Raw genomic sequence first — 18,254 nt, 5'->3', positions numbered from 1 at the left:
TCAGCTGTCGTATCTATACAGTGGATAAAAGTATTTGGGATAACCCAGCTTCACAATGGTCAAAGCTGAGTTCACCCAAAGGAAGAGATGTTGAAAGGCTAACCAATGGTCTGACAGCCTTCCCCACATCTTTTTGCACTTAAAATTACAGATGACCCCCAATGGCCTCCAGTCAAGAGCAAGGAACTCCACAGCTGAGAAGACGCATGCTTAATACTGACTCTCCCCCTGCCCCCCCCCCCGCTCTTGTAGAGGCAGCTTGAGGGGCTGGTGTAGCTGGATGTAGCCACTAAAACTGGGCTAGCTAAACCCCACTGGGCTTGTGCTGTATGACAGAACAAAAGACATGAATGTTCCCTTCACCTTGCAGATGACCCTTCAGCACACGCGTTGATATGCAGGATGTTATTTTTAAAAAAATCTTTTGCACGATGAAGGAAAGCATTTTGTGTTACAAAAAAAAATCTGGACACTCGGGGAGCTCTGAGGTCGTCTCCTCTCTCGTCACCGTAGTCGTGGGGAAGGAGGGATGTGATGATACGCAGTTGTGCCCAGGTGTTAACAAGACAGACATATCTCTTTGTTTCTAGCTTGCCGTGGAGGGCTTTTAAAAAAACTTTGTTTTGTTATGATGGGGTCAAGACACTTAAACCATTGCTACATGGTTTGATTCTTAAAAAAAAAAAAAAAAGACATTCTCTACTTGAACACCCTTCAGAAGAGAAACCGGAAAAGCTGCCTGAAAGTAGGCCAAAGCAGTGCCGTTTCCATAGAAACCAGTTCACAGCAATCCGTGAGAATCACAAGCACTGGGGGTGCTTTCCTGCAGGCCGAACTGGGCTAGAGGCGGTTGTCCCCGTTCACCCTGGTCCTTCGCAGTGCCCTGCAGGGAAGAAAAATGGGATGAACAGAACATGGCCAGAGCCAACTTAGAGGGGGGAAAGTTACCCATTGGAGCAGTAATGCGTATCCTGTTCAACAGCAGTGTATCCTGTGCTTCGTCCCAGGAGATAAAGATGAGGTCCCTTGAGGAGTTGCCTGTTTTGTCCTCTCAACAACACTGTGAACGAGGCTAGCCTGAATCAGCTCAGGCTTGCCTAAAAACAGTGACTTCACGGCTAAGCAAGCAATGCAACGAAGTGTTTTTCTGGTCCAGCTCCCGCATCTTATCTACTGCACCAACACTGGCTTTCTAACTTTTGGGGCAAAGTGGTGGGTACCCAACTGCAGATGATCGCCAAGTTACATTTAGCGCATTCTTCACGAAATGGCTACCTTCTGATTCTGGTAAGTGTGCTATTTATGCAATAGCTGCAATTGTCACAGGACAGCTTGGTCATGTTTTCGTACATTGGGTTCAAGATTCCACCCCTGGCATCAATGGGAATTTACTTTCTACACAGTAAGATTATCTGCTACGCAGACAGGTTCGTCACAATACTTTTTCATGTCATTTAGTCAGGAAGTGACATTGCTATGACTATCCTGCATGGTGCTTATTTTGTTAAAATGTCTCCTTCCATACTGATCTGCCTTGTGCCACATGAGGAGGAAAAATAGCCTGTTCCTTCTCTGCAAAAGTATTGCAATGGATGACAAAGCATCCTCTTAGGACTCTACAGAGCCAGTCCCCTCTCTCTCTGCCCCCTCCTCCCTACCCATCGGCAGCACAGTAGAAACAGCACAGCCGAGCGCTCAGTCTAATGAGAAATCTGTGTCCACCTCCCATTATCTCCATACAGCCCTCTCCCTCTGCACCCTGCCAGTTACTCAAGATCCAATATCTGAGTGCAGAAAGGAGGGCTAGGGGTGGACATTAGATTCCTCATAAAGGCCCAACTGTGCTGAGTTAGGAAGGTAGAAAAGGGAACGAAAGAAAGGAAGGAAAGGCCAACTGGGCTGTACTGAGCCCTAGGAGGATCTCACTGTAGGCAGGTATTGCCCCCTCGTACAGGGAAGGAACACACTCTACACGTTTTTCCAGGTATGATAAATTTCAGGTTTCAACTCCCAGGGTTGCGCTCACATTAAGTCTTCGCCAGGTAAAAGTGATGATCTAGTCTGCATTGGGGCTTTTCGTCATCTACTGTGAGCCAATTTTCTTTGTTTTCCAAAAAACCCTGCTTTGCTTCATGAACCAACATGTGTTTACATGGGAGTGAAAGAGGATTAATCCTCCGGCTTCCTCTGTGTAAGCCCATAAACACCCTCCCATTCACCTTGCTGTTTAGACACTCCAATCATTGGGGGATTTGACTGAAGCAAAATGTTCCTATCAACAGCTGCAGTGCAGGGGATTTCTTTTCATCCCCCATGGCTAGCAGACTGGTCAGATCCTAAGTGGGGTGGGGAGAGGGGCTGGATAAGATTTCTTCCCATCTCCACCCACCATGCCTCTGCAACTGAGCAGTCCCATTCATTTAAGCTGCTTCCTAGCATCGGGCATGGGCCCTTTATACACAAAAGGCTGACAACCCCAGCAGAATCAATTCCCTCCTCAAACAAGCCAAAAGGGAAATGACAGGAGACTGTGGATTAACCCTTACTGAAGTCAGCGGTCACGTTCTAAAACATCAGGTGCTCCTTCCTTCCCACCCCGAAGACTGCATGCATGGCCCAGAAAGAGATCCTAGCCTGCCATAAGTCTATTATGTTTAGGTCCTGGACATGTATGTCAAACAATGGGTTGGATCCTTTGACCCCCTTCCACCAAGTCTTCCTCCAACTGAGCAAGACTTCCTTCAACAAAGACAGGCCTTTTCCCATAAGATCCAATCCAGTATTTTCAATTCCACAGTGTGTAAGAGGTTAGGGCCACTGAACTAGAGGTCCCAGAGAACTGAAAACAACAGTCATGGAAGGGCTGTGCCAAAAATGACAGTTTGGGAAAGACATGACCAACTTCTTATTGTGGAATTCTGCTTTGGCATCTGGAGTGTCCAGAAATCCTACCGGACTCACCTTCGATCTCGGTTGTCAAAGTGGTCCGCTAATTGCTCCTGTGACATCCGGAAGTCCTCAAACGGCTGCTGATAGCGGGCTTCGAAGGAGCCTTCTCTGCCTCGGCCTGCCCCAAGCTGATTTGCGGGGTCACCTGACCTGTCTCGGAAGGCTGATGCCCCAAAGGGGCTAATTTCTCCATTCTCCTGCTTCAGTTGAAAGACAAATATATATATATATATATATATATGTTTTAATACCGAGCAGGCTGTAGGCCTAGTTTTCTGTTGTTTCAACACACAAGCCAAGAACTTTGGGATGAGCAGAGCCTGCCCTGTTCTTCTCAATGCCAGAGAAAAGGTAGTCCTTGCAAGTAACTCCCATGCCAGCTGTGGGAGCTGGCTGGTGAGAAATTCTACACACATCTCCATCTCCACAACAAGGATATTAACTTGATTAAGGAGATGGGTTGACTCAATAAAGGAAGCCACGGCCTTCAATTTGCAGGATCTGAGCAGGGCTGTCAAAGATAGGACATTTTGGAGGACTTTCATTCATAGGGTCGCCATGAGTCGGAAGCGACTTGACGGCACTTAACACACACACAAGGAGATGGGTGGGGGCTCAGAGAGAGAGAGAGAGAGAGAGAGCTGGGTTCAGAGCTCAGGTCAGCCAAGAACTGGAGGACGAATTCAAGAACCTGCAGCTCCCTCAGCCTTAGAAAGAGCGAGGTAAAAATCTGTACCAGGTCCCTAAATATAAATATTTTTGAAGTGGCCAAGCAAGTACAACATTGGGGGTTTTATGGCCCAGCAGCAGCTAAGTCATACTGCTCTAGGACACTGGAGTACACGTTTTAAGCAATTTGTCTCTGCGTTACTTTTTTTGTTCAAACATAAATGGGCCAGCAAGTAGGTCTCAAATTCTCAAAGTTAAAAAAACAACAACCAGCTAATTAAAAAATTCACATTAAAATTGCTAAAAAAGCAAGCAGGTCACGTAGCCAGGGTGTATATACAAATCCCCTCAAATCCCTGTCAAAGAAGCAAGCGACTGCACCTTGTACCACTTGAATCCTCTAAGTTGTCTTCAAGGGCTGTCCCCCACATGAAATGTGTTACAGTACTCAAGCTTAGGGGAATTCCAAAAGGATTTCACCCTGGGTTGCAGCCATGACAAGATGCTTCCCAAAAGTTTCAACAAGTGCAATTCTGAGATCTACAGGTCACTGAAGGCCACCTCTTCCTTCAAGTCTGGGCGGCTTCCATAGGAACTGTCCCAAGATGTGTAGACTGAGTCAATACGTTAGAGCAGGGTTTGCAAAACTAAGAATTTGCTCTCTTTCAGTCCCCACGTCCACTTGCAAGCGTAACATGCCATCTCCTACCGACTTTACCTGCCACAGATTATCCATCTGAGACCTTTTGGCACACTAGCCGTAATAACAGAACACCTCTAATCCTATAAATGTCCTTTTAAAAAAGGTGAATTTTTCCTTTCTATCAAGATGGGACCCTGGTTCTTTGATAGAGGGATTGGTGGGACTTAAAATACGAAAGGTTGAGAACCGCTTCAATAGAACACCGGATTCACCTTGCCGGGGAAGATATCGATTTTCACCAACAAGGAAGCCAGCTCCAGGTCCTCGCTGTAGTTGTTCTTCAAAGGCACAGCTCGGTATCCTAAAAGAAAACCAACACCTCCTTTACTGAAAAGGGTTAGGGTGAGCCCAGCTAATCACAATCATGTACCTTTGCTGCATGCTAATCTTGCGACAGGATTTTTTTTTAAAAAATCCACACTTTATGACAGCATAAAATTTAGAAAAACCGCTGTTTGGTTATTTGAGTTGTGTTGAGATCATTTAAATAAAGAACTGAACTGAGCATTGTGTTGCTATGTATTCTGTATGTGCTCTCTTCAAAAGGGGAGAAAGATATGCAGAGGGAAGACAATGGTAGACTGTGGAATATAGTTCTATGGTGGGTTAAGGACACAGGTCTGGGCCACTGGGCCCTAGCCAGAGCAAATACTTGGGGGCGAGATGAAGAGCAAAAGGGCCCTGGCTCAGCAGTTCAGCATCTGCTTGACAAGCAGAAGGCCCAGGTTCAATCCCCGTCATCTACAGTTGAAAGGACCAGACAGTCAGTGAAGTGAAAGGCCTCTGCCTGAGACCCTGGACAGCCACTGCCAGTCTGAGTAAGCAATACCGACCTTGACGGACCCCAAGGGTCTGATTTAGCATAAAGTGGAGGCTGCTACCTCTCAACATACGCACGATGGATTTCTCAGCTTTTAATAAACATTGCACACATTTTTAGGTTTTAACTCACAACACTTTGGACCAGCAATGCACTGTTTCCTCAGGAGGTTATAAGGATTCCATAGGAAAGTCTATTCGATGCCGCTATGCAACAAATTGCACAATAACACTCACAGAGATTTGTCTTCTCTTTGTACCTTCCATTTTTATCAGTATTAGCAAATGAACATCCTTGAACAACTGTACTTCCTAGGAGAGCAAGAGGCCTCCCCTCTTTCCCCCTTCCCTCCCCCAACATACCTGTCTTCAAGCCTTTAACCAGGAATGTGGCTTGAGCTAAGAAATTCTGGTCACTGAACATGTCTTCTTCGTACACCACAAAGCGGAGGAAGGCAAACTCGGGATTATGGATATGGAACTGAAAGGTTTTCAGGGACCAAGCAGGGTTCAAGCCATTGTCAACTACAGTAAACAAAGACAACAGAAGTTCTGTCTGGTTTGCTTTTTAAAGATAAGTCACAGGACACCTCAAACAGTAGCTGGCTTAAGCCACAATAAGCCTGTTCCTCTTCATCATGACCTAAACCTCTTAGGGTTAGGTTCTGCAGACGGGTTTCAACGGTGGTGCTTTTCTCTGGGGCAAGCAGCCTTTCCCGGCTGCATCATGGGAAGGCTCCTTGCACAAGGTAAAAAAACAAACCGACAAACCACACATACCACCACTAGTGGTGGTCTGTGGGATCCAACCCTAAGTCTTTTTGTAGTTGATGTGCTCAGTTCTTAGCTGTCTCAGCCAGAACATTACAGCTACCCCCTCCCATGTAGTTTGTACTGTTGTACATGCAGGGATTTTGTTCTCACACTTCCCCAAAAATTCAAGGGCATGCGGGGCACCAAATTGACAGCATCTCCTCTCTGTCACTGCAAATGGGAACATAAAAGTGTATTTGATTTCAGACAGCCGCCCAAGATTGAAACCACCCTGCCTCTGGATGAACTGTGACTGAGTTTCTGACCTGCCCAAGTGCATTCAGTTGGGTTCAGGCTGAGCCACTGTGAAACAGGATACTGCAATGAATGGGCCCTTGGTCTGATCCAGGAGGGCTCTTCGTATGGTCTGAAGTCAGACAGTTCAGGTCCAATTCCAACACCCACCTCCCCTGGAGCCACACTGGCTCTCTAGCTTAACTAGGATAAACCGGCAGAGTCTGGTATGTTTGCTCTGCTGCTGTCACCATCTTCCACTTGCTGTTGTTCCTGATGCACTTGTAATGAGAGAGACGGGCTCTTTCCCATCTTATTGGGACTCAGCAAAATGCCAGGAAGACATTTCTTCATTCACACGGGCAAGAACTGTTCTTGGCAGTCTTGCTAAGAACACGCTAATTCGTTGTCCGAGTTCTTCAGAACAGGTGCTGGCTAACTATTGTAGGACTGTGCAGGCGCTGGATTGCCATGAGTATTCTTGGATCTACTCCAAGCCAGCATGGTGTAGTGGTTAAAAGCGGTGGTTTGGAGCAATGGACTCTGATCTGGAGAACCGGGTTTGATTCCCCACTCCCCCACATGAGTGGCAGAGGCTAACCTGGTGAACTGGATTTGTTTCCTCACTCTACACACGTAGGCAGCTAGGTGACCATGAGCTAGTCACAGCTCTCTCAGCTTCACCTACCTCACAGGGTGTCTGTTGTGGGGAGGGGAAGGAAAGGCGATTGTAAGCCAGTTTGATTTTTCCTTAAGTGGTAGATAAAGTCAGCATATAAAACCCAACTATTCTTCTTCTTCCTCGAGCTCAAAAAAGCTGCAACCAACAATTGAGCAGAACTAACCTTAAAAAATCTTTAAAAATGAGCTGGCAGCTAAGCCTGCACTTTGTCCGCAGAACCAAACACAGACTAAGACCCAAATGCACACGTTTTGCATTCTGAATAGTCACGACGCAAGGCAGAGCTCCATGTTGCTCACGAAGCAGCATCGAAGAAGAAGAAGAGTTGGTTTTTATATGCCGACTTTCTCTACCACTTAAGGAAGACACAAACTAGCTTACAATCACCTTCCCCTCCCCACAACAGACACCCTGTGAGGTAGGTGGGGCTGAGAGAGTGCGACTAGCCCAAGGTCACCCAGCTGGCTTCGTGTGTAGGAATGGGGAAACAAATCCAGTTCACCAGATTGGCCTCCGCCGCTCATGCGGAGGAGTGGGGAATCAGACCCGGTTCTCCAGATCAGAGTCTATTGCTCCAAACCACTGCTCTTAACCGCTACACTATGCTGCTCCCTGGCTCAAGAAAAAGATATCACCTCATCAACTACGCCTCTATTTCTGTTCCAGCCATCAAAGGGATCCATTGCACGGCGAACAATCCACTCTTCTGCAAGCTTCTCTCTCCAGCTTGCTGAAGTTTCCATTCTTAGCACCAGAACAGAAAGCCTAGTGGTGTTCACAGCTGGCTCAGTGAGCAGGAAACACTTCTAGCCACAAAGGGGCCAAAGGTCACTTGAGGCTACCTGGCCAACACTGCGCTGAACTTCTGCAAACTGTGTCCTCACCTACTGATCTAAAAACATGAAGGGGAAACAAGCAGCGCCGAAGCCACAGGAAGTAGGCAACAGGAAGGGACCCCCCAAGTGTCAGATCACCCACTAAAGACTAGCCTAGCAAGGAGGAAGCTTATCTGTAAGAATGATACAGAGAGATAAATGTTTCAAGGGTGCTTGTCAAAAGCCAGAAGGGGTTCCTTAAGAAGGTGGTGGGTTGGGCAAGAAAAAACCCACAAAGCGCCAAAGTGTGAATCCTTACAACCCTAAGGTAACATGCGATCACCAGTCCCCTTAATTAACCCACTAGGACTGCCCCCCTCCTCCATAGACAACCATTGCAAACTTCACAATGCTTGTCTATGGAGGAGGGGGGCAACTCCTTCCGAACCCCATAAAATTGGACCCCCTGACCCAATCTTCACCAAACGTTGGGGTTTGTGCAAGGACAGCTATGCTGTGAATTCAAGCTATGCTGTGAATTTGGGGACTCTACCTCAAAAAATGACACACACACCCGGACCTGATAAAAGCAGAATAATTATTCGGCTTTTCCCGGAATTGCCTATTCAGCTTCAGCTTTCTCCCCAGGTTTGTGTATTCGGTAAACCTGAACTGGAAATTTACCGAAATGGCTAATTTCGGGTTTATTTTCAGTTCGGGTTTATCGATAAGCACACACTTATAACCCACCAGCCAGAGACCAAGGGGCAAGTCTCCAGTCCTCCTGGGTCTAAGATCAAGAAGTCAGCCCTACAAGGTAGGACACTTGCAAGCTCAGCCTCCCCCCCAAACCCCAATTACTCTGGTAGCTATAGCCAATAGGGCTAAAGTACTGGATTCAGACTCAAGTCCCAAGACAGAGAACAGCAAGGATAAAATAATAAAAGCTAAATAGCTAACCTAAGCCCATTTACAAGCACTGCTTCTCTAAATCCAGCTGTTATCAGACAAGTCTGAGTCCAACAGAGTTTTAAAGTCCAAAGCAGGTGTCCCAGCCATCATGGTCCACCAATCAAGACTGTCCCAAAGTCAGATGTAATCCAGACAAAGGGCAAAGACTAGAATGAAACATCTTCCTTTATGCCAAACGACTCACGTTGGCATGATCCTAGTTGATCAATCAAATGTATAGCGAATGATGTCACTTGACCAATCAGGCACGCTGCTAGCCAGGTGACCTCACTAATCAGGTGTATTTCCATCTCTGCAGCTGTGCAGGGCCTAATTAAGCAAGCACCTTCTCCCACCCATGGGTCCCTGCACTAATGAGACGGAACTTGCAAGTGAAACGCCTTCCCCAGATTCTTTGACCTTGAAACTGCTAGGCCTAATGGTCTGACCAGCACCTGGTAGGACTCCCTCTCTTATCTTGTTCTTTGAAAGTGCAGTCAGCATGACCTTGAGTTCTCAGAGCCCCACCTACCTCACAGGGCGTCTGTTGTGGGGAGGGGAAGGGAAGGTGACTGTAAGGCGGTCTGAGTCTCCCTTAAGTGGTAGAGAAAGTCGGCATGTAAAAACCCACTCTTCTTCTTCAGAGAAAGAGAAGCGTCCATGATTTTTGCAGGCCTCAAGCCTGAACCAATGTTTGTGAATAGAAAAGAGGCTGAGAGGCAAGCCAATCCCTTAAGAGTGCTCTTCTCAGCTAAAAAGGCACACAACACTCCTGCAGCTTTGCCACCACAAATTAGGGATTACAGGTACAGGATTAGGCCCAGGTACTCACCCACCATCTCTGTCTTCTGCTTTGCATTGTCATACTCTGCTCCAGACACCTCTACCTCTACAAAGGGACAAACAATTCCCCTTCCGTTTTTGGGAAGGTGCCGTGCCCCAAGGACCTACACGTTGGGGGGAGGGAGGAGAAACAAAAAATTACACCATTACTTTTCATAAGCTTCCCAGAGTACACAGAACAGTACCACAGTCCCTCAGGCTGCTATCCAAACACTTCCTTGTCATTTTAGGAGATACAGCCCTTGTTCTTTCCACTGAAGGCATGACTTTTTAAAAAGAGGAAAAGAAGGCATTCTAGGTCTTGGACTCCTGCTTCAGTTTAACAAGTTAAGCAATGGTCCCCTGACCACTTATTCTAGCAAAACACAACAAAAAGCTAGTGGTACCTGAAAGACAAACTGCACTTTCACACAGCCCAAATAATGCACTTTCAATCCACTTTCAAGGTGGATTTTACTGTGTGAACTGGCAAAATCCACTTGCAAACAATCGTTAAGGTGCACTGAAAGTGGATTGAAAGTGCATTATTTGAGCTGTGTGAAAGCGCTATTGCAATTATGAGTTTTCATGGGTTACCCATTAAAGCACATATTGAAACAAACGTTGTTAGTCGTTCAGGTGCCACTAGGTTTTTGTTTTATTTTGTAATAAGAGACTAACACAGCTACCCCTCTTTAATCACTTACTCCTGTTCAGGGGTCTCCAACAGGTAGCTCACTAGCTGCCACGGAGTAACTTGGGCAGCCCCTAGAAGACTCGGGAAAAGTTCACAAGGTTTGCTGCAGGACTTTCCCCCAAAAAACTTTTACTTCATAATTTATTTATTTTTTGCAAGATACACAGCTGATTTTCATTTCTGGTGCTTTTCCTAGTCCTTGTTCTCTGTCTGTGGGGTGGGGGAGAACAGCTCAGGATACCTTTCTTTACGTAAGAAGCTGTCAATAAAGAAAAGGTAGGCGATCCCTGCTTTAGATCCTCCAAGTCTGTTATCTGTTTTCGCAGGTAGGTTTTGTTTATTTATTTACTTCATTTATACTCTACCCTTTCTCCCCGATGAGAACCCAAAGTGGCTTCCGCTGTTCTCCTCTCTTCCATTTTATCCTCTCCACAACCCTGTGAGGTAGGCTAGGCTGAGAGTGGGTGACGGGCTCAAGAGCACCCAGCATGCTGCCACGGCACAGTGGGGATTTGAACTCAGAACTACTCTTGGAAGTATCCTGCCAGGAATAGCAGCACACGTAGAGATGGAAGTAACAGGCCACTCTGCTCTGCATCCCCTTTTCTGCACTCCACCTGAGACCAGAGTTGCAGGTTGCATACAGGTGTACCTTCTTCCAGCGACAAAGGCACATTTTCCTGGCGCAGGGAGAACTTTACTGCTCCCTGCCCACGCTCTGCTTCTGCTGCACATATTATTTTGACTTCAGTCTGGATTTTCTAACACACGTAGTTCAGGCAACGATTTTCATTTTTAGAAGCATTTTCAGGCCTCCTGCACGTTTATTCACCATATTCAGAGCTTCCTCTCCCCTCTTCCCCCTTCTCTTTAAAAAAAAAAAAAAAAAGCTAATGCATTTGGATTTTTTAGACTTAAAAAAACAATCCAGGTTGGAAAAGAAGCAGCTTCATAGCCACCATAAGGGACAGCCAATCTACATTCTGAGGAGCTGGGTTCTTAGAGCAATAGGAACAACTGGTTCTTCGATTTATTTTTGAAGTTTGCGTGTCTGTCTAAAAAGGTGCTACTAAAGATCCAGCACAGTCTCATTACCACTCAAGGTAGGCACATAGTACAGCCTAAACCGAGCAACCCACTGCTAAATACTGCTCAAAATTCAAGAAATGGGAAAAGCGATTTGTAAACAGAGGGTGCCACCTGTGGGTGGCAGAAGATTATATACTGTCAAGTTTCTTCTCCAGAGAGTTTTTCCCCCATAACCATTCCAGAGACTCCCTGTTCTCATCCATTTCAAGGCACAGAATAAATACCTAATGCACCGTTCTGTGAAATCTGCCCTGGGAGACAACATCATTGCTGATAAGCATTTAGAAATTCATAAATGTACAGAGTATAGCTTCAGCTTATATGTTTCAAAAGACAAGAGAATCTTCGTAACACATAAGCACCCCAAGCTGCATGACACACAGGCAGACTACAGATTGATCCAGCCCAAAGTTCTTCAAGCTCTTTTAGGACTCTCAAGTGAGCCAGCGTGGTATAGTGGTTAAGAGCGGTGGTTTGGAGTGGTGGACTCTAATCTGGAGAACGGGGTTTGATTCCCCGCTCCTACACACAAAGCCAGCTGGGTGACCTTGGGCTAGTCACAGCTCTCTCAGCCCCACCTACCACACATGGTGTCTGTTGTGGGGAGGGGAAGGTGATTGTAAGCCGGTTTGAGTCTCCCTTAAGTGGTAGAGAAAGTCGGCATATAAAAACCAACTCTTCTTCTTCATGCAGCCACACCTGCTGGGATTTTTGGAAGGACCTTCTGCTGGTATGCATGTGGAGAGAGTCATGTACTGCACACCTCAAGCCACCCTTTGTACGCAAGGTGAGAAGGGCAGCAGAAGTCAAGGTCACACAGAACTGGGAAGGATTCCTCCATGGCCATAACCCTTGGTGTGATTCTCAGTACGGTACAACTCCGGATGCTTGGACTCTGTTGCTTCTTCTTCTTCTTTTCTTTGAAGAATGTTTTTAATTTTATACTTACAAGTTACAAACATTATACATCTAACACATACACACCCTACGTACAACACAGACTATTACATCTTAGTCAAAGTTCATTCTAGCTTGGTCTTACAAAACCTTGCATAACCTATCACATCAAATATATCAATTTTTGCTCAAAATATTACTATTCTCTTCCACCATCCATCTTTGGCAGCATTAATTATAAACATTATAAAATTAGAGACCAAAGTAGAGAGACAACTTTGTAATTCACCCTTACTATTTCTAATGATAGCAGAATTAGATCTTCATGATTTATACAACCATAGTTATTTATGTTTATATTTTTATAGAATATCCACCATACATAGATTGTTAATTTGATCTGTTCACTGTCTGTTATGTGTTTCTGTTGCTTCTTCTTGACTCTCTTGTCTAGACTAGACACTGGTGAGATCCCAACTATGGCTCTCTGTCTTCCAATCACATGACTGATGCTAGATGCCTGCAGCTCCATAGGTTTTGTGCTCCCACTTACAGATTAAAGGCGGGTCCCGCATCTGGAGAGGTTGAAGACCCCTGACCTAGCCCAGGGCTGCAGCCTCTGCACACTCATCCCAGCACCTTGGCAACTGCCAGAAGGAGAGCAAACCGGCCACATAGAATAGACAGTAAAACCCACATCGTCCCTGTGGCAGCCACCTAGGGAAAGCGCCAGCTGGCCACAGTGGGGTCCTGCTGGGTTTATTTCTCCATGACCAGCTGGCTCTCCTGAGGCACCTTGGCCATCTCCCTCTCTTGCTTGAGCTACTGTGCGCCTCATGCCGGGGAGAGAGGCAGGAAGTAGAGAGGAAAAACCTCACTCCAGATACATAAGGGCTGGCTAAGGTTCCACAACGGTGGAGAGACACATGTGCAGAGGTACTCTGGTGATTCAAAAGGTTATAAAGTTAATATTAATAGTTTTATCTTATATTATTTCATGTATGAAGAAGAGTTGGTTTTTATACCCAGCTTTTTTTCTGTCTTTAAGGAGTCTCAAAGTGGCTTACAATCACTTTTACTTCCTCTCCCCACAACAGACACCTTGCGAGATAGGTGAGGCTGAGAGAGCTCTAGGAGAGCTGTAACTAGCCCAAGGTCACCCAGCTGGCTTCATGTGGAGGAGTGGGGAATCAAACCCTGTTCTCCAGATTAGAACCCACAGTTCTTAATCACTACACCACGCTGGCTGTGGTGTAGGGGTGGCACACGGAGCACACAGTAGTCATGTATCTCTTTTGGTTGATGGTGACTGCAGAGGTCACCCACCATAAGTCACGGACTGAACGCCACTAGTATAAGCTGTAGCTTCAGCAGCCCACTGAATTTCCCCAAGCTGGTACTTCTTACTTGGTTATGGCAAAGTCAAAGACATATTCTAAATATAGACATCTCAGGTCCAACACAGTGTGCACACACTCGTTTTCTCTTCATGATGTACCGTGGCAATCTTTTGATGCTCAAAAGACACATCCATCACCATAAGTATTTACTACATCGCTTGTGAGAACCAGCACATACCTCAATGGAAATGGAAAGGGGCTCCATCCCACGCAGGGTGTTCTTGTCAAAGGGATCGAAGATGTCGTCCCGCATGTTGGCCGGCTGCAACATGAAGCCACACTGACCTCCGCACATGAACAGGGCCTGATTCATCTGCATTGGCTTGTCTGCAATATGCAGAGAAAGAGTCAGCCCCATTTCAATAGGACAATTCATTACATGTTTAGATCTTGGTTTTCCCCCCATGTCAGCGCCAACTGGCCAGTTAGCAAAACCCTAAAAAGCAGTTCAGTATGCAATAAAGTGCCATTTTTCAGAATGTTTTAACCATGCCACTAATGCTTTCACGGCAGCATAGGAAGGTGCTGGTTAGCACTGGGGGAGACAAATGAGATATGAGCACATGGTAAAGGCAGCTCTTGTTAATGAATACTCAGCCTGCATAACCTCAAGGCACATTCTCATTTACTTCAGGACCCTAAGAATCTATGTGTGCACTCCACTTGCACAGTCTACCATAACAAGCACATTCTCCCCCCACAATCCTAGGAAAGCACGCTATATCTCTGAGAGCACACAAGCGCACACCAGTGCCCAAAGTTTATTCTGATCCAAACTCTTACTTGGGGAAGGGCTGTGGCTCAGTGGTAGAGCATCTGCTTGGCATGCAGAAGGTCCCAGGTTCAATCCCTGGCATCTCCAGTTAAAGGGACCAGGCAGGTAGGTGATGTGAAAGACCCCTGTCTGAGACCCTGGAGAGCCGCTGCCAGTCTGAGTGGACAATACTGACTTTGATGGACCAAGGGTCTGATTCAGTATAAGGCAGCTTCATGTGTACATGTGATTCACAAGGAGAAAGTTGGCCCAGGAGCAGATTGGAGTTGGTGTCCCATACTGGGCTAAGAGGATGTGCTGTGTGATCTAGAAGGACCCACATTCACCTTTGCCACAAACTCGCGAGGTGGTCTTAGCAAGCCACTCTTACAGTGCAATCCTAAGGAGAGTTACTCCAATCTAAGCCCATTCATTTCAACGGGCTTAGACTGGAGTAACTCTACATAGGATTGAGCTGTTTCCCTCAGATGCATTATGGAGATAACTATACCTTACAGGGCTGTTATATGGTTTGCAAGATAATGGACAGACCCACACTGCTACCAGCAATGCCTTTCTCTGGCATAAGGAGCCTTTCCCTCAGGCAAAAAAACTCTCTTCAGAGCCTCTTGTATCAGAACAACACTCCTTGCACTATAGGAAAGCAACGCCAATAGTGGAAGAGATCCAATCTGATTGGTATGAAAAGTGCTACATATGTGCTAAGCCTTATCAAGACATATTGTGTGTGTGTAAAGTGCCGTCAAGTCACAGATGACTTATGGCGACCCCTTATGGGGTTTTCAAGGCAAGAGACGTTCAGAGGTGGTTTGCCATTGCCTGCCTCTGCATAGCAGCCCTAGTGTTCCTTGGTGGTCTCCCATCCAAATGGGGGTATTCAAATGGTCTAACGCTGCTTAGCTTACGAGATCGGGCTATACCATGCTGCCTCCCCTCCCATCAAGACATTATTAGCTGTGTTTATTTTAAAAAATTGTTCGACTGCATAAAGAGTAAAAAAAGTACTTCTAATGTAAAATTTCAAGAAAATATTGCACATAATCAGTCCTAAGTAAACTCAAAATAAGAGCAGTAAGAATGTTGTATAATGCATGCAGAGTGGAAGAAATAAGTCTCCCGGAGGGCAAACATGCTGTGGTCACCACAAAGAGTTGCTATGAAGCAGCATACATCTGTGGAAGGAAGGCAACTCTGACCTGGCGTCTGGAAGTTGAGCGCCACCAGCTGACTGCCACAGATCCACATAGGCAGGGGGTCGTAGTTGGAGGAGTCAAGGCGTTGTCCCTTGGGGTAGATGCGAGAAAGCTGTAGCCGGTTGTACTGGAGGAACTTTTTGCCTTTGATTTTGTTGACATACTTCTCTGCCTTCGTTTCGGGGAAGGAGGACATGTCTCTGTAACAGGCCCTGTCTGTACCAATCTCTGTAGGGGAAATGGGGCAGACTCTGGTCAAGAAGCTAGGAGATGAGGGAGCAGTGACAAAAGCACACTGGTGTTAAATTGAACTCTTCAAAACAAGCCACATACTACATAAGCCACATACTATATAACAAACTGGTTTCAATCTATCTAAATAACGGAAGGAATTTTTTTTTTGCAAGTTTGCAGAGCAGAGATTAATATTTTCAGACTTTTAAAAAACTGATCGGTTGATTTTAGAATTTCAGGGCTGATTCGTGAAAGTTGTCTCTGTGCTGCAGTGAACATGAACTGATGTTTTCAAGTAAATTTGTTGATCCAAGAAAGAACTGGGAATGGTTCAGGGCATGTCCACACTGAAGTTCACTGTGCCCTTGTTCATCCCACCTTTGGACAACATGATGAATCATAACCTGGATCACTAACAAGACAGTTTGGCTTTCAAAATTAAATCTGCAAAGGCACCATATAACAGTCATGAAAATTAACACATGCCTCCTTTGGAGGGGAATAGTTATTTTTTTTTTAAATCAAGCTGTTGATTGGGTAATTAGAGTTATGTTATGTCTAAAGTACCAAGTGCCTACGATACTGAGTTTCAATGTAACTTTGCAACTGGAGACCCAGTGTGGTGTAGTGGTTAAGAGTGGTGGTTTGGAGCGGTGGACTCTGATCTGGAGAACCGGGTTTGATTTCCCCACTCCTCCACATGAGCGGCAGAGGCTAATCTGATGAACTGGATTTGTTCCCCCACTCCTACACACAAAGCCAGCTGGGTGACCTTGGGCAAGTTACAGCTCTGTTAGAGCTCTCTCAGGGAAGGTGATTGTAAGCCGGTTTGAGTCTCCCTTAAGTGGTAAAGATGGCACATAAAAACCAACTCTTCTTCTTCTTCAACTGTCATAAGTCAGACTTTGAAAGGGACTATTTGTTATACTCTGCAACCTTGTGTTATTTTGCTCCATGGTCACTGAGCAACTTTAGAATACCTATAATAAAGCCTTCATTCAAGTACTGCCGATATCCAAATTGGAAGGAAGACCACCGGAACGCTCAGACTTCTGGCTCAACCTCACATCTAGTTTTACTACTCCAAGTATAAGCAACATTCCCTTCTTCACAAGACCCTTTCCAAGCTCCAAAGCAACTTTGCATTCCCTCGTTCTTCCCTTCAGTTGTCTATGAATTTCCTGAAAAGTGGTACATAAATGAGCAAGTCGGGAAAACAGTAGGCCAAAATCCACCAAAACTACTTCAATGACAGCAAAGTTCAAATGCTACATCATTTTAACAAGAGGTAGGTCTACCAGACTGTTATCATCTGTGGTTTGAAGGCTGAATTCATCCCAGATTTTGGGCTGTCACCTCTACCCATGCAACGATTTGCTGTATATACCCAAAGGGATCTGTGCACTTACTGTCCTCGTCAAAGGGCACAGGGCGACAGTAGATGACGAGCTCAGAAAGCTCCAGCGCTATCTTCTTCCTTCTCTCCATCATCTTCCCTTCGGAGAGCTGCCAAAGAGAAAGACTGCAGGGCTTACGACATGGAATGCGCTTGGTTGAAGAAACCACATGTGCCATCAACACTGATCGCAAGGGAGGAACAGCAGGGCACCTGGATTTCACTGAGGTTTGCTAGACAGCGATAGGGCACATTTTGTCCAGCTTTTGGCAACAGAGGGTGGTATAAAAAGGCACCCGAAAGATATTTTTCTTTCTCAATTTCATAGGAATGTACAGAGGATAGAGCCCCACTACTAGGGACCTCTTGGGAAAAGGTATTCTTACATTCGTCCTACGGTGCCCAACATAACCTTCGTATAAGTATCTTGCGCTTTTGTGCCTACAAATTTCAACATCAAACGAGAGCATCTCTCACCCTGGCGTCAGCAGTCTGCGCTGCCTCGCGGATTTTCTTCACCCAGTCCAACAGGTCTTCGTGCGTGTCGGCAGCCACATCCAGGGACCTTCGCGAGATGGAAGCCATGCTGATGGAGAAGACAAACATGCGGCTGTTCTTCCCCTCGGGGCGGATAGCTGTGGGCGGAGAGAGCATGAGCAGAGTCAGCATGAGGCAATGGGGTCACAGGCCAACGTCCTTCTCTAAGGCTTCAGGGCTGTCATAGAATCATAGAGTTGGAAGCGGCCACCAGGGTCATCTAGTCGACCCCCTGCACAATGTCAAAAATTCATAACTACCGCCCCACCAAACCCCCGTGACCCCTACTCCATGCCCAGAAGATGGCCAAGATGCCCTCCCTCTCATGATCTGCCTAAGGCCCATTGGTGTGAAAGGTATTTATGCCCCCAGTTTTATTTACTACGCAGGCAGTGCGAACACCAGACAACAGACTGCCACAAGCAAGGGAGAAATAGAAACAGAAGAGTAATTTAATCTAATCCTGTTGTATATAGCTTCTTTAGACAGATCCTTGTTGTATATAGCACGACCGTGGTTCCCCTAAACACGTAAGAGGGTAGGTGCAGTAACCATGAACCTCTTGAACCTTTCCAAACC

General features: G+C 46.1%; 1 protein-coding gene across 1 annotated transcript in view; it reads right to left on the bottom strand.

The window, feature by feature from the left end:
- Nucleotides 1-686: 686 nt before the first annotated feature.
- The window catches only part of PLCG1 (phospholipase C gamma 1), a 121,710-nt gene continuing 104,142 nt past the window's right edge, over nucleotides 687-18,254 (bottom strand). Inside the window, exons 24-32 of the mRNA XM_056844390.1 lie at nucleotides 17,616-17,773; nucleotides 17,152-17,248; nucleotides 15,512-15,736; nucleotides 13,719-13,867; nucleotides 9,468-9,582; nucleotides 5,504-5,665; nucleotides 4,534-4,622; nucleotides 2,962-3,149; nucleotides 687-883 (exon numbers count right to left, since the gene is read on the bottom strand). Coding sequence (XP_056700368.1) covers nucleotides 841-883; nucleotides 2,962-3,149; nucleotides 4,534-4,622; nucleotides 5,504-5,665; nucleotides 9,468-9,582; nucleotides 13,719-13,867; nucleotides 15,512-15,736; nucleotides 17,152-17,248; nucleotides 17,616-17,773 — 1,226 coding nt within the window. The 3' untranslated portion in view covers nucleotides 687-840. The remainder of the gene's footprint in view (nucleotides 884-2,961; nucleotides 3,150-4,533; nucleotides 4,623-5,503; nucleotides 5,666-9,467; nucleotides 9,583-13,718; nucleotides 13,868-15,511; nucleotides 15,737-17,151; nucleotides 17,249-17,615; nucleotides 17,774-18,254) is intronic.

Source organism: Euleptes europaea, chromosome 2, assembly GCF_029931775.1.
Source record: "Euleptes europaea isolate rEulEur1 chromosome 2, rEulEur1.hap1, whole genome shotgun sequence".
In the NCBI taxonomy this organism is placed as follows: domain Eukaryota; kingdom Metazoa; phylum Chordata; class Lepidosauria; order Squamata; family Sphaerodactylidae; genus Euleptes; species Euleptes europaea.
This window is presented reverse-complemented; position numbering and strand designations above follow the sequence as displayed.